The following is a 23,947-nucleotide window of genomic DNA, read 5'->3' on the forward strand; positions in this document are numbered from 1 at the left end:
TTTTTTTACCTCAATGAGACATAGCAACAGCTGACATCATGCAGAGTGGCTAAGATTACCCCTTTGCTACATTGTTAATGAGAAACAAAGTGCTACTCGAGGAAGAATAGAATTGGAATAAATATATACTCTGATCAGTTTTTTATGAAGCTTTCAAAACAGCAGTCCTCATGATTGATTTACTGATTCTTTCTCAAACTGTAAATGCGTATTAGTGCACTTACACTTCCTGATGACCTACATGGTGTGCACAGAACAGCTGCACGTAGCTCATCCTGGCGTGAGCGTTAATCCATAAACTTTATTTTGGAAATCGGGCATCTTTCCAGACACCTCATATAAAACTGCAGGAACCGGCTCAAACTGGTTTCCATTTCCTCTGTGTCAGCAATCCATTTTTTTTTTTTTTCAAAAACGCTGTGCATGTTTTGGAAAAAGTGTATTAAGTATTTTTAATTCGATTTTTATTATTATTATTTCTTGGGGGCACAATAACAATGAATTACAATGACTTACGTTTTCAAAACTTGCAACTTTTACACAGTCCCATGAAGTGAAAGCAAAACATAAAGACATTTTAACCTACCCCCCCCCCCCCCCCCCAAAAAAAAAAAAAACCAAAAAAACCCCCCCCCAAAAAAAAAAAAAACATGATCTGAAACAACATGTTTCCTACAACCCTGCGAGGTCACCTGAGGGAACTATATCTGATCAACAGTGAATTTTGCCCTGTGTGGCCTTCTAACAAAGCCAAATATTTACTTTACTGGTTACCCAGTTACTGGTTTCCTCCACCTCGTGAGCTAGACTTACTTTTAAAAGAAAAAGAAGATACCTGTGGTGGTACCCCATCAAAACGGAAGCACATAACATATTCAGGTTATTGTAATGGAATTCTAATGCATCACTTTTGGTTAAAGAAAGAACCAAAACAATACATATGAAGTGAAACTTTACAATGTTACATTTGCTTAAAACATTAATTATTCAATTATTTGAAAGGTTTCTTACAGCTGAGGAACCTTACAACCTGTAGTGTGTATAATATACTCAGGGAAAAAAAAGGAGGTTAAGGCGTAGGTTTAAAGTTCAGGCACAATCTGCTGTCCCCGTGTTGGTCCTGTTCCTACAGCATAATAATGCATGTTTTTTTTGGGTTTTTTTTCCCCTTATCTTTTATTTATTTATTTATTTATTGTTTCCTGTTTTGCTTCTTTTTCTTTTCTTTTTTTTTCCTTCTTCTTCTTTCATTCTTTTTGTATGTATGGATATTTTAGTTGTTTAAATATAGAAAAAAAAAGAAATATATGTAGTGACAAATTGCTGAAGTTGATGGTATTGTATAGTGATTCCAAAATGTCAATTAAAAAAAAAAAAAAAAAAAAAATATGCATGTTGCTCGAGGACCATCAGCGCAAGTGACCAGTTACAGCTCTGCGACTTTGAGAAATAAGATGGGGGAAAAAAAACAACATTTTTTATTGAACTCTAACCTTTAAAACTGTGTAAAACAAATATGGGTGTGTCATGGGGGAGATGCAGTGGTTAGAATTGGTGCCACATAACAAGAAGGTCCTGGGTTTGGACCGACCTCCTGGGGGGAGTTTGGGTGTTATCCACCTGTTTTTGTAGGTTGTCTCCAGCTTTCTTTTACAGTCCAACAGTCCTAGGCTAACTGGCAATTCTAAATGTGCCGGTGCGAACATGACTGGTCGTCTGTGCTGCTTAGCCTTAGACCTATCGAGGGTGTTCCCTCCGCTTCTTGTCTTGACACCTAGGCTCTTGTTAACCCAAAGCAATTTGTCTCCCCTAACTAAACAGTTCAAGCCAACCAACTTGCCAGATTGCTCTTTGGCTTTCAAAAGTCATGTGAGGTGACAAAGTCTGAAAGCAATCACCTCACACATCTATGCAACTGGTCATTTGCGATCACAGTCCTAGAGCAACACTGTGATGCTGTGGGAGAAACACCAACATGGTCAGGTCAGATACACCTGTAGCTTAGCTCCCTCTAAAGAAGTGACTTTCCCCTCACGCCTTCTTTCCCTCGCCCTCTGAGATGATAAGCTCTGGCGATGCCTTTTGAAACCACTCGCACCAGGAACCATCATAAAGGCAAACCCCGGGATGCCCGAGCAGGTGGGCGGCCAGAATGACTTGACACGCTGTGACGCCTGAGCCGCAAGAAGCCCAGAACGGTCGCGTCATGTCCACCCCTGCATCCTTGAAAATCTCAGCCAGGCTCTCGGTATCCTTCACCTTTCCAGAGGGATCCAGTAAAGTTGTATATGGTATGTTGATCGCTCCGGGGTAATGTCCAGGCAGTATGTCTGTGACCGGGAGAGAGAAGAGTGAGAAATTTAGGGGACGTATCAACATGTGACAGGTTTTTATCTTAAATTTCTTCCATAGCATTTAGCAGCATCTCCTGGACATCATCAGTGGACGTTTGCTTCAGTGAGAACCACCAAGATAGAAGCTGAGCACACAGTATCTGCTGGTTATCTGCACGTGGCTCAAGAGCTGTAATTAGCAGCTGAAATAAAATTTGGGTGATGGTTTTCTACACGGCTCACAGTTTCTATCAGCAGCTTTTTTGTGTCCCAGCATCCCTGAGCTGAGGCAGCCACGTCAACCCAATCAGCTATTTTATTCTACTTTTTCCAATGAGTGGGCTTTAGCCTATCCCAGCTGTCACAGTGCAAAAGGCAGGGTGTGAGGTAACGGTGCTAACCACTGCTCCACTGTGCTTATGGCCACACCTCCCCAAGCACATGGATCTCATCTGTTTTTCAGGCAAAGCTGAGCAGGGTCGGGCTTGAGAATATCACATGTTCTAAGCTCAGCAGTGTCAGTGAAGGTTAAATTTGTGCCTATCACACAGTGTATCCAGGTTATTATAGTTTTGTGGGCGAGATTCAAGAAGTTAAGAAAAATATTAAAGGACAAATGGGCACTTTAGTCACAGTCGTGGAAACATTCCGGGTGCCGATTAAGATCCATCTGCTCATCTCCGCAGTAACACTTTACAGTTCCCACCATCCCAATGTGTACCCAGGCAATAGGGGATATAGAATCTCTCCAGCTGATTTTGGGTCTGGGGTGTCCAAACCAGGTGGAGCAGCGTTTCTGGAAAACTTCCAAATGGAAAACTACAGGATCCCAACCAGCTGCCTGAAACACCCCAACTGGCTCGTTTTGGCACATGCTTACTTTGTGCAGGTGTAATAAAAAATAAAAAATAAAAAACCTACAGAGACTCTTCAATAATATTTATTTTTTAGTTATCAATTATCATTAGATTTTTTTTCTTTTCATTTCATATTCCGTACCTACTTCAGATTTTACTTTAGTTTAAGTTCACTATAGTAACCTTACTGAAGAGTTATGTTCAGTGACAAAAAGCAGGAGCAGAGGGCAAGGCCACCACAGGACACGGCCACAGGGCACGGCCTTTGATAACAGCCAAAAGTTTTCAAGATAACAGCCAGTGTATACAGAGTACCTTAAAAACAAAGTACAAGTACCTCTAAAACTCAATGCTGTTTCAAAGGCAAAGAGTGCTGAAGCTAATTTCTTTTCCTGCACTTTATGTAAAAGTAGCTATTATATAAAAAGTGCTGATAGTAGTATTTTTTGAAAGCATGTTCACTTTGGAGTATTGCACACAGCACTGTGTACACGATAAATGACAGCAGCAACATGTGAACTATGCAAAGCAGTCTCATCTTTCTTGTTTTGATGCAAAACCCTACATGTTGTATCTTATGCTCAAATCTGTTTTTAACCCTTGGAGAACTAACACGACTGACAGATAAACAAACTTGGCCACTTCTTAAGTTTAAACGCTTAAAGTCTGACTCACCCTCTCGGGGCTCTGGCTCAGTACCCTTGAACCTGCCAGGAGACCTGGCGTCCACAACCTGGACCTGCTTGGTTCTGATGTTTTCCAGCACGTCCTCGTAGCTTTTAACCCACGACGGGTTCAGAGTGGCCTTAAACTCTCTGCTCTCCGGCTTCAAGTACTCGGACGTCACTGGATAGCCGTCAACCAGCCAGTTCTTGAAGCCACCATCCAGCAGCGACACCAAACTGTGCCCGAACAACCGGAACATCCACCACACGCGGGGCGCGCTGTACGCCCCGGTGTCGCTGGTGTCGTACACGACAACGTGCGTGTCATTCCCGATGCCCAGATCACCCACATATTGCGAAAAGTAGCTGGCAGTTGGCAACATATGATCAAACGCAGAGTTCTTGTCCGAACATTCGTCCAAATCGAAAAAGGACGAGCCCGGGATGTGCTTCTGCGCAAACTCCTCTCTGGTGTTCCGTTTGGTTTTCGGCAGGTACCAAGAAGCGTCGAGAACGCGAAGCTTGGGACCGATCAGGTTATTTCTGACAGCATTTGCCAGCCACTGACCTGACACCAGAGCACGGGTCTGAGCCGCCATGACGAGCCTCTGCATGAAATACAAACCCGGAGCGCTAGAGGGAAGTCACTGTGCACTTTTGTTTTTGAGGAGCGAACAAGTTCGCCACGTAAAGATCCTTTTGAGAATAAAGTCGCAATTTCGAATCACAGTCCAGATGAAGACGGTTAATTGAGACTAACCGCCCGTTCAGCTGCTCATTAACGGAAATATCTAATCATCCAATCACATGGCAGCAACTCAGTGCACACAGGCATTTAATGTAGACACGCTCAAACTAAGCCAAATGGGGATGAACGTTTAATTCAAGTGACTCTGAACATTAATGACACACTGGTTGGTCTTAGTATTTCACAAACTGCTAATCTGCCCACCTGAGTACAGTTGCTGACCATGTCCATTTTTGACCATAGTGTACCCACCTTGTGGCGACAGCAAGTAAACGCACCACATCACAAACCCGAAATCATCTCAAACTGGTTTTTTGAACATAACAATGCATTAACTGTACTCCAAAGTCATCACATCCTTTGGTATGTGGTGGAACGGGAAGGTCACATCATGGAAGTGCGGCAACGTTGTGACACTATCATGCCAATAAGGACAAAAAATCTGGACTTAAATCAAAGAATTCAAAGAATCAGAAGTGTCGTAACTTTTAAATTAGAGTGGTGATGCGGTGCTGCGTAACACGATGGTCCTCCCATAGAAGGTCTGCTGGGCTGAGATCTACTGACTGAAAAGCCTAATTTTCATATTCATTAAACCACTTCCTGACATCTCGTGCTGTACCTGTTGAAGACATTGTTTCCACCAGGATAGAAATGATTCATCATGTAAGACAAAGACGACCGCTCAGGACACCTTTGCATTGATTTGCAGTCACCCCTTGCTGTTAGGTAAGAGTGTTAATCATTTTAGATCACTGGCTATATATAGCTCAGTTTCATCTCAGGTAGACTGGACCAGTAAATCATTTACTTGATAAACTATATTTAAAAAAGCAGTAAGATTTTTAAAAGGTTAAGCTGGATGTACTAGTAAAAGACACACCCCTTACCTCACTTGCCTAAAAATTACCAGATGCTAGAAGATGTAATTAATTTCTTTTAAAAGTATTTTTCTTATTTAACAAGTAGTTCATTGAGAGAACAGAAGATGGAGAGCCTGAGATGTCTTAAGGAACATCTTTAAGTGCACTTTAAAAAATATATAAGCCACTTTTTCTACTGTTACAGCGGAAAGGTGGAACCTCTAAATTCACATGTAGAGTTTCTGCACTGAAACAACAGTATTTATATAACTTATTTAGATACAGACATACTTTTCATTGAATCAGTTCTTATAAATACTGGCATATTAGTACTTTTTAGCAATGCAATTGATTCAATGATTCGACTGCATTTTTCAAACTTTGCACAGCACTGTCATCAGTGAGATTTCCCCCCCTTTGGTGGGACAGTTTCTTCTGTTCTCTACATGTTTATTCACTTTAAATCTTTCTCTTTTGAGTTATGAATAAATGTCTTTATCAAGCACAAAACGTCTTATGTATCTAATATTCATGTGAAAATTGCCCAATAAGTACTTTCTTGCTTTCTGAGTTTAAAACCGAGGTCACAATGAACTAAAGAACCTCAGAGTCAGATTTGTAATCAGATTTTATTTTTATCATTCATAAATCACAAATAAAGATGATAAACATTTCTAAATAAAGTTGTGTCACTTCTTTTTTATCCTCAAAGCTTGCTTTTAGCCTCTGAGAACCTCTCAGAGGAGGAAATACACGATGGCGCTGGCATCATGTGAGCAGCCAGCATCATGTGACAGGCCGTCACACTGGAGCCACAAAGCAGCTCACTCAGGTCCACCTGTGACCTCAAAGAGCTGCTTTAGCTCCTGCGTGGAAAGCATCATGCGGTCACTATCAAGGCAATTGGAAAAAAAAATGCATGAATTTGGAGTCTGGGATGCGACCTGGTTGGACGCCTGTAGGATAAAACACTAGTTTACATTTCTGCACACATCTGTAGCGCTGTTTAGTCAGGCATCCACACACTTTACATTTCCTGTAAACTCTTTTTCATAATCAGCATCACATGAAACAGTTTATGGTAGCTCCCCTTCCAGAATGTCTCACAGTCTTGTTGAGTGTTGATATATTGTAGGTGGTATTGCTACAAAAGTGACACTGCATCTGTTTTCTTTTTACATTCAACAGTAAGAGCTCTGAGTTTTAATGATAAAGAAAATTTCCATCACTCATGTTCTGAACAGTCTCCAGAGTTTGGTGACTTTGTTGGGACTCTCTCTTTTTCTCATAGGATTGATGCTAGTGCAGCATTAGTGTCTTTATTCAATAACTTAATAATACTTCAATAATCTCAGACACTGCAGGTGACTTTTTGTATTATTCTACAGTTTTTATGCTTCAGTCTTTGTTTTTAGCCATTTGTTACATACAGGTCATCCACAGGTTCAGTCCTGTCTGCTGTGCTGTATGTATTTAATTAAAAAACGGTCTAATTAAATACATACTAAAGCATGGCGAGGGGATGTATTTAAAGCACATTTCATTGAACCTTACTGCAATGAAATAATCCATAATTGTGCATGGAAATGCTGTCTTTGTGAGATTATGGCAACATAGACAGTAGTATGTTTCTGTTACTATCCTTTTTTTTAGTAACATCTATGCTGGCTTCTTAACAGTGAAAGAAATCCAACAGTTTCTCTGGATCATTTCTATCCAGAAGATGGAACTCTTCTCATGCAAACACATTTTGCGCAAAGACAAAAGTCATCGGACAAAACGTGTGATGATAAAACGTCTGGTTTGTCATGCTGTAGTTCTACCTGGTGACAAAATTGTGACATCTTGTCTGGTGAGAAAATGTCACTTTTTTCAAAAGCAGATTTTCTCTTATAATTTTCATTTGAAAGGAGAAAATCAGAGCTCCTAAAACTCCTAAATTTATAAAGATTGATGGGGATGATGATGTACAAAGCAAGCAAAAACACGATCTGTAAATGTTTAGTTGCATTAAAAATATTCTCACATTATTTTCACATGCAATATAACAAAGTGGTCATATAACTTTTCCTGTAAGCTTGACTATACGTGATCATTTTTTAATCTGTACTGATTTCCCAAACTCTACTTGTCACAAAATATTTATGATCTACAAAAAACTGCATATATATTACATTCGTGTGAACAGAAAAGTGCAAACACACACACACACACACACACACACACACACACACACACGCACACACACACACACACACACACACACACACACACACACATGGCGTAAAGCAGAAGTTGATCCCGGTATAAAAAAGGGGCACACCGTTAATGCAGATCTACTGTTGTCTGCTATACTAACACAAACTGCTGAATCTCTCACTTCCTAAGACGCTACCTGATAAAACTCCAGGAATTACTTTCCTGAGTGTATTTGGCAGTTTTTGCTGCATTGTGAGGGTCCAAACTCTGTGAGAGAGGATTTAAAAAAAAAACACTAGAGAAGAACCACTGAGGGCAGAGAGCACGAGGACGACTGAGTGAGAGGCATTGAGAGGTGGAGAAAGGGACAGGCAAGAGACTAAATTGCTTAATTGGAGTCACAGCCTGTGTGTTATAGACAAAGCCTTGTCTCTCCAGTCCAACCAAGTTTTATTTCCACTGAGTGGTCTTCCACCCTACCAGCTGGCCAGATCTCGAGACATCTTCATAGTGAGGTAAGTTTATTTTATTCTAAATAAAACAGGTGAATAAAGGTAAAGGGTTCATGTTCTGGTGTTTATGGAGCAGTTTTCTACTGTCACTGCACTCAAAGCCCTTCAAATATGATGAGAAGATAATGATTCGATTTGTATTGATGCAATTACATGCACAGCATACAACATACTAACGTCTAAGGTGAATTGAAGATATTTCTGAAGTACTGACCCTGGCACAGTGTCTGTGATCTTAATGCACAGACTTCAATATTAAGAAATGTTATAAAATCAATTTTTTGTGGATCATTTTTTTCAGATAAGCTTTTGACAACTATTTCTGTGGCATGAGTTTTGTACGTTTTTGGAAATAAATAGTGCTGCAGAGGCTTTAAAAATATATTTTTAACACAATTGCAATAACCTTTGTTATATTTTGGTTTCCTCTGCAGAAATATTAACAAAATAACACCCACCAGCTCACCAATGAGATGTTTAAGGCCATGGTTAGGTTCAAGTCTAGCCTATATGGGGACTTTTTGCCCATTTGGCATAACCAAATGAAAATCTTATAAGAGATGAACTATAAGGCCAAAATGTCTGTAAGTGAGTTGATCTGAAAAGCAACATTTTCTAGTTTCTTAAACTAAACTAAACTGTGGTTCAACTGAAATCCAGGCCCTGCCTCTAAGAGCTTTGCTGGTGACCGAGTATGTGATGAGGTTAAAATAATAGATTTTTTTATTCTTAATTCGTTTAGATTTTTTCAAAAATTATGTTACTGTTGCTTTATTGTCCATCAGTTGGCTATTTCTACTCTATGATGTAACACACAGTAATAGTTCTGGTAGCTGAACTTTTGGAATCACAAGACCTTCTTCCCTGCAGAACCCAAATCCATCAGATAGAACACAAGATTTGGATAAAGGACAGACAGCCAGCATTGTGTGGGTGATTCAATCTGATGGGACCAATCAGGAGAAATCTAATTTCCCAAAAAGTCATTTGGCGAGGGACATGTTTCCTTGACGACCAGCAACAAAAAAACCCTGGCCAACTTAAGTTAGGGAAAGGGAGTAACTGCTTTCACGTGTGAGCAGATGAGCTTAGTTATGAGCTATAACAAGGGTGTGTATAGCTGTAGAGTGCTGGGGGCATTGTCTAATACAGAAGTAAAATCTGGATGCATTCCATTCATGTTCACCTCATTGAAGCACAAAGAAACCCGTGTTTCACTCAGCAGGCTCGTAAAAATAAATCAGATAATTCACTTACAGGCTCCGGTAATGTGAGAATGGTTGGACATCATGTGAGGAAACCGTAAAGGGAAAATGTTCTGTTATACAGTAGCTATATGGACAAATACACTGCGGTGTGCCCGTTTGTGTGGTTTGTGTTACATGTGAGATCTGAGGTGTAGTTTGCCAATAAAAACTGTGGAACAAAACAGCTGTTAAAGTGAATTGTTAAATTCACTTTAACAATTGATGAATTCCTTTCATCACAGAGTTAAAACAATGTAGAGATGGTAAGCATAAAAATGACAACATTTAACAATTCACTTTAACAACAGCAGTAATATAGTAATATATTGGAATATTATAATATATAGAGTAATATTTTGGAATATTCATCATTCTATGTTGATAAGCTAACATTTTCTAATCAGTACAAACACAAAAGGCACAGCTTAGGGTACAAGCTCTATACAAAAGATGCAATGTCACGTATTTGTTTGTCAAGCTCTGATTAGAGTTCCTAATTTTACCATTATGGATGCTAGCTAGCTTTGATAGACGTTACATCCATAGCAGGGCCCTCGAATGGTAAGAGTTATGTCAGGGGTGGTCACGTGGTTCATGTAGATAGTTCCCTGGAGTGCTTAGCAGAAAATAGGAACATGTGAATATAGAGAGACAGAACTGGTAACTGGTAATTAATAATTATAAATACATTGATCTACAAATGTTTTAATACCACATGTGTATGTAGTTAAATGTTGTGTTAGAAAACCTTACCTGATTACATATTTAAGGTGGTATTACCCCACGTCTTCAGTCTCAGCTGACTGCAAGGCCAGCACCCAAGGAACTGACCTCCCAGTCCATTGTTCCCTCAGTGGTGCTGGTTTCAGTCATTATGCAAATTTACTGTTTATAAGATTGGGGAAACCTGCAGTCAGCTGAGACTGAAGAAGTCACTTGGATGAGTGATGAAACGCTTCGCCCACAAAACGCTACGTCCAGATGAACAGAATCAACTTTTGGGGATTTACTTACCTGGATGATTGAGCATGCATCAATATGTTATCCAACTGCCTCTCTGAGACCAATTATAAGATATTCAATGTTTTTTGGAGAAAAGCAGAAATGACCTCTCTTTCTGTCTTGCTCCTGTGACCACATTTTTAACATTTTGATGGATCTGAATCTCCTCTTTCTGTCTCTGATTGATGGATACTTTTACAACTTGTCCTTCTCTCTTAGACTGACAGTTGAATATGATTCTAGAGCTCTCCTTGAAATGAATCTACACACATTTTCACCCTCTTTAAACCAGTTCATCCATCTGCATGTCATTATCCTGAACTGTCTGAGATTTTGCATTTGAGGTTACAGTATGGGAACAAAAACATACTTTTAGGACAGTTATCCCAGGTCAGGTCATACTCCAGCTTAAACAAATCATCACAGCTTCAAGTATTTAAGCTGCTGTTCCCAGTTTTAAATTGTCTTAATCTGCCAATTTGTTAAACACACATACTGAAGGTCTGCTGTGTGTTGCTGGAGAAGTCCAGCAGTAGCAACAATTCCCCTACAGGTTCTCCAGAAAGTGCATAGTTTAGTTACTTTTACAAATATCTAGTTATAAACCAAACCTCTAGATCCTTACAAAATGTGATTTAAAAACTGCTTTTGACTTTTGACTGTCATATTACTTAGACATACTCTATTACAAAGTAACTGTGCTGCAAGAATAGTGTTCTACAGCTTTTACGTCAGCCCATTTGTTTAAAATAAACCCATCAGTCTTCTGACTTGATAAATGTGCACAAGTATTGGTATCTGGTTCTTTTTGTCTTGGTTCTTTGCATGCTTGGAAAATCTCACAAAGTACCTGGAACGGTCATGGACCTTCTCTCTTTTTCTTTCTTTTTGTCAAGCCTCCTCTGTATTAACAGGATGACCCTTCTCGACTACCCCATTCCAGATCTGGATGTTACCTTGCAAGAAGTGAGCCGTGTTCTGCAGCTTACTTTAGGTCCCGATCTTTACCCAGAGTTCAAAAGAACGTTGCAACAACAAAGAGAGCTCCTTGAAGAAGCCCAGCAGAAATTAGCAACCAGTGCTGCAGGCCAAGAGAACTGGGTGACAAAGCAGTTCAAAAGAGGTCTGTTGTCTTGTGCTGACCCTCTCCCCATCTCCACAGCACTCCCTGTAATTCTTCTTCCATCTAAAGCAAAGAAATGTAACCAGCTTAGTAGAGCAGCTGCTCTGCTCTGGGCAGCAGCAAAGCTTTACAATGAGCCCGTCTTATTGGAAGGCAATATTCCAATGGAGCACACCCAGCAGGCTGAAGTATTCGCTGCCACCCGTATTCCTGGGAGGGTTCAAGATGAAATTAAGGTGAGATTAATAGCAGTACAACTATCTTGATGAATCCTAAAAGACTTTATTCTTTATCTATTGATGTAATAACCTACTGAATGTATATCAAATATTTTCTAATCTTTCTTTGTAATTGCAGATCTTCCCTGACAGCCTCCATGCTGTCATTACCTGTGTTGGCGGAGTGTTCCCTGTTGACATACTGTGGCGACCGAGCACTGGTGGGCCAGTTTCTGCGCGGTCATTTATTGACATCTATAACCAGCTTGCTCAGGTGATGGCTCAACCCAGGGCAGGGAAACAAAATGATCCTTCATCCATTTGCAACCTCACAGCTCTGGAGCGTAAGACCTGGGCTGCGAGAAGGGAAAAGATCCTTGAGGAAGGAGGAACAGCACTGACATCACTAAGGCTGATGGAGAGTGCTATACTTACGCTCTGTCTGGAAGACTATGATGCACCCTCTGAACTGGCTGATATCCTCAATGCAGTGAGGCTGGGAGGAGGAGGACACAATCCATCTCTGAGATACTATGACAAGGTAATGGAGGGAAACTAAAACAAGCTTAGTTCAGCTGTATCAGCTCTTTACCGCGAAACTTTATTATAGTTTTAACAACTGTTAAAAGATTTAAAGCCTCAGAGTAGTAATTAAGAGTTATAATTAAATAATTTGTTTATTGCTTGTTGATTTGTAGAGGACATCCATCCATCCATTTTATACTACTTATCCAATTCAGGGTCAAGGAGGGCAAAGAAACCCAAAATAATCCCTTTCTTTTCTGTGTTTTTTGACAGGTGTTGAACCTGGTTGTGTTCAAAAACTGCACAGCTGGAATGGTGTTTGAGCACAGTGCTGTGGATGGGATGGTGGCTGGGCTTGTGACTGAACATGTGTATGATCTGTCGGAGACTGTTGACTTAAACCCACTGCATACTGGCACTGAAAACATGACTGGATCTGTTGCAGTAAACAATATTAATTCTGTTTGTCCCCATCCTCTACCATTCCCTTTACAGGGTGTAAATACCCCCCAACAGAGCCTCGATTTAAAAACAAACCACCCAGTTCTCACCTTTGACATCTCCTCCTATCCTGATGTCTTCTCTACTCTCAGAGGGCACAGAGGTCTATATGATGCCTGGATCAACTTCTCTTTGCAGCTCTCCATGAGGCAGACCTTTGGGGAAGCTGCTTCAAATCACATACTTGTCACACCTTCCCATATGCGCCACTACAAACATGGTCGTTGTGATCCTACATACTCAATCACCACGCATTCTCGTCAGTTAGTAGGTGCCCTGGCATCCTGCATTGGTCCAGATAACGCCATCCAATACACTACTGACCTACTGCAGTTGTTCCATGTTGCATTTCTGGAGCATAAGAAGCTAATAAAAAACACCAAATGTGGTCAAGGTGTTGGCCCCCACCTAGCTGCTCTGCGCCGAGCTTTGCCATCTGAAAATCCCTTGAAAAGGTTCCTGGACCCTTTTGGGTGTCCGTCTGTGTATCTGACAGGTACAGATCTCATGGAAGGAGTAGAGTGCGGAGTAGGAAATGTCTATGCTCAAGATCAGTTGGCTGTAACCTACCTTGGGAAGAGGGACAAGGTTCGCATTGTGCTTAATGGGAAAGGTAGCTTTGCTCTTGCACTAGACAAGCTCCAACAAAACCTCAAGATGAACCTGAAGTTATTGATGCTTCTAGCTGTTAGATATGCCATTGCAAGCGAAATGGGAGCCCTTGAGTGTCTACTTCAGCAGGGTCAAAAAGAGAAACTTAATGGAGAGAAAATTCATTATCCAGAGAGCACAGACAAAAGCACTGCTGGTAGTACCCTTGGCATGAGTCCAGACTACACTCTAGTGATTCATGGGGGTGCTGGAGAAGAGATAATGCTGAACTCCCAAGTAATAGGGGTCATTGAGTTTGCTCTACAAACAGCCTTAACTCTCGGATCCCAAGTGCTTCAACAAGGTGGCAGTAGTCTGGATGCAGTTCAGAGGTCAGTGGAAGCTCTGGAAGACTGCTTTCTGTTCAATGCAGGTAAAGGTTCTGTATTTAACAAAAATGGCAAAAATGAAATGGAAGCAACCATTGTGGATGGCAGTACAAAGAAGTCAGGATCTGTTGCCTGTGTGCAAAGTCTAAAGAACCCAATAAAAGCAGCCAGGTGTGTAATGGATAAAAGCTCACATGCACTGATCGTGGGAGACGGAGTTGAAGAGTTTTTTGAAGAGCTTGAGGAAAAGCAGAAGCCCGTTGGCCCTGAGTATTTCTACACTGATGTACGTCACAGAGAGTTAACTGCAAAACTCAGTAGTGGAAAAAACTCCAAAAACAATCATCCACAGACAGTTGGTGCTGTGGCCTTGGATCGCTGGAATAGATTGGCTGCTGCAACCTCTACAGGCGGGTTGGTAGGAAAGCTGAAAGGGCGAGTTGGGGACACAGCAGTAGTAGGAGCAGGTATATATGCTGATGACAAGTTAGCCATTACCTGCTCTGGAGATGGGGATGTTTTTTTGAGGAACACAGTTGCTCAGAAAATAGCAAGTCTATACCATCATAAAGGCCACAGCCTTAGGGAAGCGTGCAGAGAAGTGATAGCTGAAGATCTGAAGGAGATCTGTGCTGGAATCATTGCTGTGGACGCTAAAGGTGATGCCGTCATTGAGACAAATGCTGGTGTGATCTTTGTGGCCTCAATGATTTGTGGCATTTCACGAGTAGAGGTCCTCAGACCCCTGAGAGATCCCCCTAATGTTATCTGGGAAACAGATGAGCTTGTTGCTTATCTAAATCCCAAACCCTGGATCCCTGGAGCAACGATTCTGACTAGAAAAACTCTTAGTGGGGCAAGCAGCATCTTCCACTTAGCTACAGCTGATTTTGTTGCTATGCTACAAGGAGCAAGAGTTGTCTCAAACTTGCTATGTGAGCGACTGGGAGTGCAGCGTTGTGCCTTGGTATTCAATCCAAGTCCTGGTGAGCCAGCACAAATCAGACTTCTCCCTCTTCATGGCTTAGAGCCAAAATGGCAGCCCCATCTTGCTAGTGAAGAAGAGTTCCACGCTTATAATCCTGGCTATTGCACCTCAAAAAGTGGTCCACGCTGGGATAATGAAACACTGGCTCGGGTTCAAGATAAGGTTAGAAGTGCACTGCCAACACCAAATGCACCTTTTTGCTATGATTTTTTGGGGGACCTATCCAATGACAACCTTTTCAGTCGCATTGTTCGTGGGGAGCAGCAACAGTGGAGAGTGTGGGAAGACAGTGAGTTTGTTGCCTTTCTGACACCTTATCCAAACAGTCCTGGTCTAACTGTTGTGGTGCCACGCAAACCTCTGTCCAGTGACATCTTCAAACTGAAGGAACCTGACTACACAGCACTGATCTTGGCCACTTACAAAGTTGCTCGACTGCTGGAAGAGGGGATGAAAGCTCCAAGTGTTGCACTGATCTTTGAGGGATTTGAGATCGACTATGCTCATGCCAAGTTGATCCCTCTGTTACCTTCACCAGATGGCACTAAACCTGCTGAGCTGCAAACAGAATGCTTCCAAAGCTACCCTGGATATGTTTCATCACTGAATGGTCCACCCGCTGACTCTGAAACCCTCAAAACCATCCACTTGAAAATTACCCAGTGCAAGCCTGCTCGTTCCTGGACAGATCCTGACTCTCACTCCATGGCAGCCATCAAGAGCCAGTGGTATCGAAACCTTTTCAAGATCCAAAACACTCTTTTCCACAGCACAGTGGAATACTTCAACAGTTCCTGCCAGTACTCATATGCTCTGACACCTCTCACCACTGACACCATCTCCTCACCAATGGGCCTGGGTTCTGACTCAGAGCCAGTTTCTGTCAATCTCCTGGGCCAGGGTGTGTACCTTGCTGACTCAATGCAATTTGTCCTGGAATACTTCCTTCGCTTCCAGGAAAACCTGCCAGGGACCTACTACATATCTCCCAGCTTCAGAGGGGAAGATCCTGATGCCACACACTTAAACCAGTTCTATCATGTGGAGTGTGAACTGCAGGGTGACATGGACAATGCAATGTCCATAGCAGAGGGATACTTGGTTCATCTCACCAAGTCCATGTTGAAGAAACACTCAGATATAATCCTGAACACTGCTGGGACCCTTGCACATGTCACAGCTCTGCTCAGTAAGCTGGAGGGAAAATCCAGACTTTCAAGAGTCTCTCTAGACCAGGCCATCCCCATGATGCCCTCTGCTGACTGTTTAGAGTGGGTCCAAGATGGTCAGCCGAATTTTGGCAGAAAGTTAACACGTAAAGGAGAGCGGGTTTTAATCGAGAAATATGGTGGAGCTGTTTGGCTGACCGAGATGGACCATCTGGCAGTTCCATTCTACCAAGCATATGTGGAGGGCACTGGGCAACGCAAAGCCAAAGCTGCCGACCTTTTGCTGGGGCTGGGTGAGACTGTAGGTCTTGGTGAACGCCATTCAACTCCTGAGATCGTACAAGAGGCTCTGAGGCATCATGGAGTGTCAGAGCAATCTTATAAATGGTACATTAACATGCGCCAAGTGAAACCACTCCTCACCAGTGGATGGGGTATGGGGACCGAGCGCTACTTGTGTTGGTTGCTCCAGCATGATGATGTCAGGGATATACATATCATCCCCAGGATGAAAGGGGTTAAGTACATGCCTTGATTATGAGTTTTCCACATTTTTCAAGCCATTGAAATTGACTTGAAAAATGGCTATAATGCATGTGGAATTGTACCATGAAAATGTTTCAGTAATCCCTAGATTACTAGAATTTTCCTCATATGTCTTGGACAGAAGAAATCTCTTAGAGCTCCCTTAGTGCAACCTGGTCATTGACACTCTGCAAATTTTTACAACTCCAGCAGAAGCTGTAAAAGAAAAAAAATATGTATTTAAATGTAGAGTGGTAAGATCACAGCATTAATGTGTGTGGAAATGCATGAACCATTAATCGATTTTGAATTATGTATACATGTTCTTGTAATGAGACTGATTCTCACTATTGACAAAATTCTTATTTACTGGGTTTAAATTGTAGTAAATATATTTTAATTGAGTGATAATTTGACAACTTTACATAAACGTTGTATACTATTTTAAGTGTCACTTCTTTATATTTTTCATGATGTCATATTTTTTGTTGTTGTTGTTGTTTCTATCACATTACCTTTTTATGTAAATGTTTTTGCTGAGGTCAAATGGATTGTGACTCACTGATGTTTGCACTCAGTATTATCGATATTCAAAAGAACTATTGGATCCAAAATAAATATCAGTGACAGATTTGTATGATTACTGATGTATCCAATTGACCCTTTTCATAAGAGATCTACATTCTTGAGACTAAGAGATATATGTTTTCATGCCATTGGAGTTTATCAGAATAAAAATCAGAATACGTTAATAATCCCGTTTAAGATAGTTTAATGATATATATCAGCTGTTTAAAATGATAACAGTGTCAACTGCCTCAGTGTCATTTGGCAAAGTTGGTTGGTCACCGATACTGCAAATAGTCTCACATTGCTCAGAGCTATTTGGTTTATTGTTGATTTAATAAATGTTTGTTGATGCAACTAAAAAGATCATGACTTTGATGTTCTTATAAAGTCTTACATACACATACATATTATATTATACATATATACTGTTCTCCACAATAGAGAAAAATTACAGAAAGTTCTTTCTTGATTGCATTAAAATTGATTGTATCAGTTTTCATCTTTAAATATTAATTAAATGTTTATTTATTTGTCAATTTTAATCCATCCTTCCAACAAAATGTATTAGAATTATAAGTGACACTTGGACAAAAAATTATGCTACATGCATTCACAATTTTAACATGAAACAGCAACCAGTCCTCCAGACAGAATTCCAGAATCAGCAGTTTAGTATGAAAGAAAGAAAAGTATGAAAGAAAAAGTATATCTTTGGCTTAGACTTTTGAAAAACAGCCACGGCTGATGTTTGTCCAGGGTCTCTCTGGAGGGTAATTCCTGAGTTTTAGTGCAATGATAGCAAATGCATGAGCTCCATTTGAAATAAGCTTTAAATGCGGGATGCATATCCACCACGTTTGCAGGTGCGAGACCATTTAAGGCTTGAAACACAAACAGTGCCAATTTATACCTGATTCTGTAACGTACAAAAAGCCTTCCAACACCGGAGTGATGTGAGCTCTCTTTTTTTGTCCCAGTCAGTAATGTGGCTACAGCATTTTGGATAAGAAATGATTGACTAGCTCTGTGTACAGTGCATTACATTACCCGTGTTTAGATACAACAGACATATATATATAACCCTTTTCCAAATCAAGTTTAAGAAAAAGTTCTTTGTCTGGAGATTGCTGTTCCTTACCACAGCAAAATAGTGAAAACATCACCTTTTTGAACTTTAAGACCTCAGTACTACACAGGTATCAGCCATAACCTTATTTCAATATAGATTCATAGTATTAAATTAGTTATTATTATTAAATAAATAAATTAAAAATAAATAAATAAATGTTGTGTCTTTGTGATTTGGCGCTATTTTAATAAAATAAAACAATTTCTTAAAAATATAATTTGACGGACAATGTCATTAAATCAAAATAAAAGCGTAAAAAAAAAAAAAAACACTAAAAACTGACCCGGATATAGTGTATGAATAGCAGACTATTTGTTTCCGGTTTCCACTATCGACTCTGACCCCCGGTTAGAGCAGAGGTGTGCTTCCCCCAGAAGACAAACTATCTTTGGTCCTTTTTTCCTGAAAAGTAGGTGGCTTAGATTTGTTTTGTTGTGTCTTTGTGTGGCTCGTTTATCCTCGCTCGCACAAACGTTTCAATGACCATATTTTGTCCATAAAGCTGGCTGAAAGTAAGGTCAGCGCTTGCTTCGGCAGCTAGTTAGCGTGTTGTGCTACAAAGAGATGTGACTTGATCCAGCCATTTTCTAAAGACTAGTGAGCCTCGGTATGTAACACGGCAACGCTTTCTTTTCGCTGATGAAACGATCCCATAACCCGTGCTAGAAAACAGACTGCGAGCTTTAGTGTTTACTTGGTTAGGTTTACACAGAGGCTAACGTGGCAGTCTGAGCTGACACTGCAGCTGTGTTTTTACAGCGTGTGGCATGTTTGGTTTTACACTTTAAAGGCTGGAATTTTACACGGATGAAGCCATTTCTAACTGTCACTTCAGTCCTCTAATCATCTACCCTGTGCTCACCCTTTGCACAGGAGCAAGGGTATCCCCCTCCTCTCCATGTGTGATCCCTGATGGGCAGCTGGTCCCGCAGTGCCGTGCTGGAGCTCTACAGGGCGCTGCTCCGGGCAGGCCGACACCTTCAGTACACAGACCGGAATTACTATCGCCGCGCCGTGGCTCGCGAGTTTCGCCGCTGCCAGGCACTGACGGTCCCGGAAGATAAGGAGGAGGCCCTGAAAAGGGGCCGGTTCTTTCTCAGCAGCCGACTGGGTGGGCTTATGTAGGAGGAAGGGGATCAGGGGCCATCAGGTGGTGGGTTAAAGGTTGTCCGAAGGTCCATCTTCCAGGTGGGTTTACACGTAAAACGTCAGGAGTAAACAGACGTTCATTGTAATGGTTTAGTTTGTAGGAAGTGATGTAAACAAGATCACATGGTGATGAGCTATCCACTGATTTCTCGGCTCTTGCCACCCTAGGCATCCTGACTCCACTTCTTTTTTTCCCCCAGTGCCAGGATGGCGGGGGTGAACGGAGACCGAAAAGGAAAGAAGGATGATAATGGGATTGGAACAGCTATTGACTTCATGCTTTCAAATGCCAAACTTGTGCTGGGGGTGGGAGGGGCAGCCATGCTTGGCATTGCAACACTAGCCGTCAAAAGAGTGAGTACTATCATGAAAAATTTGTTTGGGGGGGGGGGGGTGGACTAACTAATACCAATACAATGAATTTTATGTGCAGATGTATGATCGTGCCATAAGTGCTCCCACCAGCCCCACAAAGATGGAGCAGACAGGAAAGAGAAGCTGGGAGGAGCCTGCCTGGATGGGGTCGTCCCCGAGGGTTTTAAACCATGACATGAAGTCCACAGTTAGCAGGTCGCTGCAGTCTCTGCCCACTTCTTCACATGCTTTTGAACCAGGTGAGGGGAAGCAAATTGTCCTTTAATATATAACTTATATATGAGGTAGACTATCGGCCAGCTCTCATCTTTTTTTTAAATGTTTTTGTTTAATCTGCTGACAGACAGCCTGTTTGGAGGATTCTTGCTCTTCCTTTACAGTGGGTGCTGGCTCGTTTAAGTTTAGATACCCAGCTGTTTTATACTAATCTTTAATTGTAATGTTATAGAAACTGTAGAAGCCCTTTCAGTTAGTCTTCATAGATTTAGTTCTTAATATTCAAATATTTAGGGAACATAACCGTGCCACTCCCATCCTATTACACTTTTACCCATCACTTCCTCCTGAAAGCGCAGATGAGGAAAGCTCACAAAATCCTGCTGCACTTATTAAAACAATGCATCTGTAACTTGTTTTCTTCCCAGACTGTCTGCGAAGGGCTGTGGGTCGAGCTGCTGTGGGAAGAAGCGATGCCACCCGGTCAGATATGATGCGGGCCCGGATGCGTCTGTCCTTGCAAGAACACCTGTGGGAATTCTACCAAAATAATGTCAACATCCCTGCTGAGGAGCAGGCCATGGCCAGGAGGGCGGCGCTGGACATCTGCGCTGAGCTCAGAGTGTTCCTTCACGCCAAACTGCCTGACATGCCGCTCAGAGAGATGTACCTCAGTGGCAGTCTGTACGATGACCTTCAGGTAAGAGCGCTTATTTTTGGGGATTGTTTTTTTTCATAATGACACATTCATTTAATTGGAAACCATTCTCCCTGTTCTGCCTCCAAGGTTGTAACAGCCGACCACGCCCAGCTCATGGTGCCTCTTGTCTTGGAGAAGAATCTGTGGTCGTCCATCCCCGGAGAGGACACCATCATGAATGTCCCAGGTTTCTGGCTTGTCCGTAGGGAGAATTTGGAATATTTCCCTCGGAGTAGCAGCTATTGGGACCGATGCATGGTCGGAGGTTATCTCTCCCCGAAATCAGTGCTTGAAGTCTTTGAGAAGCTTGTTGCAGGTTCTATTAACTGGCCAGCTATAGGGAGTGTCCTCGACTATATCATCCGTCCCGTGGTTCCCGCCGAAACGCTGACTCTGGAGGTACAGTACGAGACGGACAGGAAGCTGTATGTGGACTTCTTGCCTTTGCTCGTGATGGAGGATGGAACCTCACTGATTGCCAAACCGCACCGGTTTGCTGCAGAGCGCCACGAAAACCTGTGGCGGCAGAGCTTCCGCGTGGCAGAGACCGCGCGGCTCAGGGCACTAGATCAGGAGGATGGCGGCTGCCGCTGCACCTGCCTCAAAGTGGCGAAGGCTGTGTGCAAGCTCAACCCTGCCCTTCACAAGCTCAACTCCAGCCAGCTCACTAATACCATCCTGTTGCTCAGTGAAAAAGAAGGTGACTGGACTCAGGAAGCGCTGGCCGACCGCTTCCTTCAGCTGCTACGAGCGCTAGTGGGGCACTTGGAGGCTGGGAAGCTGCCGTGTGCCCTTAGCCCTAAAGTGAACTTGTTTTGTGAGCTGACTGATCAAGAAGTGGACGAGCTAGGGTATACCCTCTACTGTGCGCTGTCTGATCCCGGGGGGCTGCTGAGAACTGCTGCAGCACAGCCACCACACCTCTGAATGGTAACGCTGAGCTGTGACGAGGTTGAGGGAATAAAAACATGTGCATGGAATAATCCTCTCTTGTGCAACACATGGTCTCTTGATTAGTCATGGCCTCCTCTACATGCAGAGGCCCGTACACACAGTAGCAGTTACTCAAATGTTGGGGATATGTTAACATTAAAGACGTATCGTTGTGATCCAAATATTATTTTAATCTCAGAGAACAGAGGTGGTTTTTTGGTGCTGATGGCTCTCACTGAGGCCATTGTATTAATGAAGTTAAGAATGGATACACCATTATGGTCGAGTTCCTGCAGAAGACTTGAAATGTGTTACACTTGAAGTCCAGTGTTTTAGGAATACAGACGTGTCCGATGCAGGTCAGGGTTACATGAACTGATTGCTAACTCAGTTTTTGGGATTTGATTCAAAGAACAGAGTGTAATGCTGCGTGTGTGTATGCCAACTCAAAAGTTAATAAATCGTTAATCATCCTGAATGACATCTGCGAGGAATCTTCATTAATACAGTGGCTGCTTTTTTTATTGTATGCTTTACGTTACCTCGGGTATGTGAAAACAGTCATTAAGTGTGTGTTTGGAACGTCTGCTGCTTGCATGTGTTAATATGGAACAGGTTTAAATACACAGAGTTGTATGTCCATGTCTTGCTCCACACCGTTCAACCAAGGTAACTGATTTAAAGTTTACTATAAATAGAAAGAGGACATTTCTGGGTAGTCGCTGGTTGATGAAATTCCCCAAAAGGAGAAGTAAAAAAGAGGATTCATGTGATGATTGAATACAAAGTTGCTCTTTGTTTGCTTTTGCTCATGTCCAGACTCATGTTTGCTGCTTTAATCCACAGGTCTGATATGCTTTAATCCTAATTTTGTTCATTTTCTCTCATTACTATAAAAATGTGTAGTGTCCTGCTGTGAATTTGGAACAACGTTAGGCATTCAGGAGGACTGAAAGCGCTGTATCTCTTGGCCTTTGCTTTAATTTCCTGCTATTGCTCTAAACTATATCCAGTATGTGTTGCATTCACTTGCTCCATCTGGGCCTCCGTGTCTTTAGTAGCAAGATGGTTCTTTTGTGTTGGCAGTTTTTCCGCCGTTGTCCCCGTGCAATTTGAGAGTTAAAGAACAACAAACATGGTTCTAACCCGCAGGGGGTTTTGTTTGTCCTTTTGGTGTATTAGTCTCAGTATTAACTGAAGCCTCAGATCACAGTCAGAGTAGAGCCTGTTGTCTTTGTGTGCTTGCATATAAACCCTGATTAACTTGTCGGTGCCAGTCTGTTGTGTAAGTTGCCAGACACGGATTAGAGCAGCGCAAGTCCACATCAAGCAGGTCAAGAGGACGACTACTGTTTATCAGTACTGCCGCTGTGACACATAACAGATCTGTCAGATCGTCCTATATTTGACTAGATTACAGGTGCTAATGTTTTGGCTCATGATCTGATGCACAGGGATCTACCCATAGATCTTCAGTTATGTAACAGCAACTGTAATAGCCAGGGTTTCTAAAGTGAAATTATTCTATCAGTTCATGGTCAGGTGACCGGTAGAGTAACTATTATAGCTGCCTCACTGGCAAGTAGTGTCTCTCAAAAACAGTATTCAAAATATGTCATCCAAATAATCACATGACCGCTGTCTGCCGTCACTTTTAGCCTTAGAGTGAAGAAAATGCAGTGATATGGAGTAAGTGTCCCCTCAGTCCCCATCCCACTATTTGTATTGTGTACATAATGGAGGGGTCGTTTATAGTTCCGTTATGCGTCGAGTTAATGACCACTTACATGGTGATGATGATGATAACAGTAACGGGGGAAAAAATAAATATTTTTGTATTTATTGTACATTTGTAACCAAAAAGAGCTTCATATTTATTTGCACTGATGCAGGTTCAACATGTAATGTACTCCTTGTTGTGCTTCATTAAGTGCTTTGATCTGGATGTGTGGACAAAAAAAATGACTACAGTAGATCTTCTTTCTCTGCAAATGAAGTGTCTTCCTTTGCTGACCTAGTTTATGCTATAAACAACTAGGGGAGTCACTGTGCCACGTTTGTAATGTCGTAAACAAAACCCAAAGTAGATCACTACCTCTACCTTGTGGAGTGCATATTAGCCATAAACCATGTTGCATGCTATGTACTTTTCCCAGCTGTTTTTTTTTTTTTCCCCCCAACCTCAACATTGAACAGTGCAGCACTTTGTATACTACATTAAAAATGAAAATGACATTCTGCGCCTTGTTGTTTTTGACTTAAAGCATATTGTGGTTCCACACTGATGGGTTACAAACTAATAAACATGTCTCCCAAAAAAGTGACAAAATATTTATTTATTTATTTTAAAGTTTTGTTTTGTCAAAAGTCAGTAATCAAATTCAAAAATGCATGTTACACAAATCCTCATATACACTGTA

General features: G+C 41.7%; 4 protein-coding genes across 5 annotated transcripts; 3 read left to right on the plus strand and 1 right to left on the minus strand.

Annotated features, from left to right (window-relative positions):
* Nucleotides 1–633: 633 nt before the first annotated feature.
* On the minus strand, nt 634–4,667 carry mpst (mercaptopyruvate sulfurtransferase). The gene is made up of 2 exons (XM_006798003.3): nt 3,866–4,667; nt 634–2,330 (listed from the first exon to the last, which is right to left on the minus strand). The coding sequence occupies exons 1-2, from the start codon at nt 4,467–4,469 to the stop codon at nt 2,032–2,034; spliced, it is 903 nt and encodes a 300-aa protein (XP_006798066.1). The 5' UTR covers nt 4,470–4,667; the 3' UTR covers nt 634–2,031.
* Nucleotides 4,668–8,125: 3,458 nt separating this feature from the next.
* On the plus strand, nt 8,126–16,803 carry LOC118454737 (uncharacterized). 2 transcript variants are annotated; one of them, XM_087840253.1, is made up of 4 exons: nt 8,126–8,180; nt 11,323–11,785; nt 11,907–12,308; nt 12,566–16,803. In XM_087840253.1, the coding sequence occupies exons 2-4, from the start codon at nt 11,342–11,344 to the stop codon at nt 16,463–16,465; spliced, it is 4,746 nt and encodes a 1,581-aa protein (XP_087696379.1). In that variant the 5' UTR covers nt 8,126–8,180; nt 11,323–11,341; the 3' UTR covers nt 16,466–16,803. The 2 variants fall into 2 exon arrangements, with proteins under 2 accessions (XP_087696379.1, XP_035766726.2); XM_035910833.2 differs by lacking the exon at nt 8,126–8,180 and having other exon boundaries at nt 11,252–11,785.
* A 1,676-nt stretch (nt 16,804–18,479) lies between these two features.
* On the plus strand, nt 18,480–19,279 carry LOC148102900 (mitochondrial ribosome and complex I assembly factor AltMIEF1-like). The gene is made up of 2 exons (XM_087839650.1): nt 18,480–18,563; nt 19,028–19,279. Exon 2 carries the CDS (start codon nt 19,067–19,069, stop codon nt 19,277–19,279), a length of 213 nt encoding a protein of 70 aa, XP_087695776.1. The 5' UTR covers nt 18,480–18,563; nt 19,028–19,066.
* A 231-nt stretch (nt 19,280–19,510) lies between these two features.
* On the plus strand, nt 19,511–23,835 carry mief1 (mitochondrial elongation factor 1). The gene is made up of 4 exons (XM_087839649.1): nt 19,511–19,657; nt 19,737–19,917; nt 20,323–20,594; nt 20,682–23,835. The coding sequence occupies exons 1-4, from the start codon at nt 19,511–19,513 to the stop codon at nt 21,519–21,521; spliced, it is 1,440 nt and encodes a 479-aa protein (XP_087695775.1). The 3' UTR covers nt 21,522–23,835.
* Nucleotides 23,836–23,947: the final 112 nt, after the last annotated feature.

Source organism: Neolamprologus brichardi, chromosome 4 (genome assembly GCF_056152115.1).
Source record: "Neolamprologus brichardi isolate AB-2024 chromosome 4, ASM5615211v1, whole genome shotgun sequence".
NCBI lineage: Eukaryota > Metazoa > Chordata > Actinopteri > Cichliformes > Cichlidae > Neolamprologus > Neolamprologus brichardi.

Bases quoted from the DNA above. Each gene is read 5' to 3' on its own strand.
- mpst (XM_006798003.3), bottom strand. From the start codon at position 4,469: ATGCAGAGGCTCGTCATGGCGGCTCAGACCCGTGCTCTGGTGTCAGGT. The intron at 2,331-3,865 runs GTGAGTCAGACT...TCCCGGTCACAG, and splicing joins TGAGCCAGAGCCCCGAGAGG to ACATACTGCCTGGACATTAC.
- LOC118454737 (XM_035910833.2), top strand. From the start codon at position 11,252: ATGCTTGGAAAATCTCACAAAGTACCTGGAACGGTCATGGACCTTCTC. The intron at 11,786-11,906 runs GTGAGATTAATA...TTGTAATTGCAG, and splicing joins GGGTTCAAGATGAAATTAAG to ATCTTCCCTGACAGCCTCCA. The intron at 12,309-12,565 runs GTAATGGAGGGA...GTTTTTTGACAG, and splicing joins CTCTGAGATACTATGACAAG to GTGTTGAACCTGGTTGTGTT.
- LOC148102900 (XM_087839650.1), top strand. From the start codon at position 19,067: ATGGGCAGCTGGTCCCGCAGTGCCGTGCTGGAGCTCTACAGGGCGCTG.
- mief1 (XM_087839649.1), top strand. From the start codon at position 19,511: ATGGCGGGGGTGAACGGAGACCGAAAAGGAAAGAAGGATGATAATGGG. The intron at 19,658-19,736 runs GTGAGTACTATC...TTTTATGTGCAG, and splicing joins CAACACTAGCCGTCAAAAGA to ATGTATGATCGTGCCATAAG. The intron at 19,918-20,322 runs GTGAGGGGAAGC...TTTTCTTCCCAG, and splicing joins TTCACATGCTTTTGAACCAG to ACTGTCTGCGAAGGGCTGTG.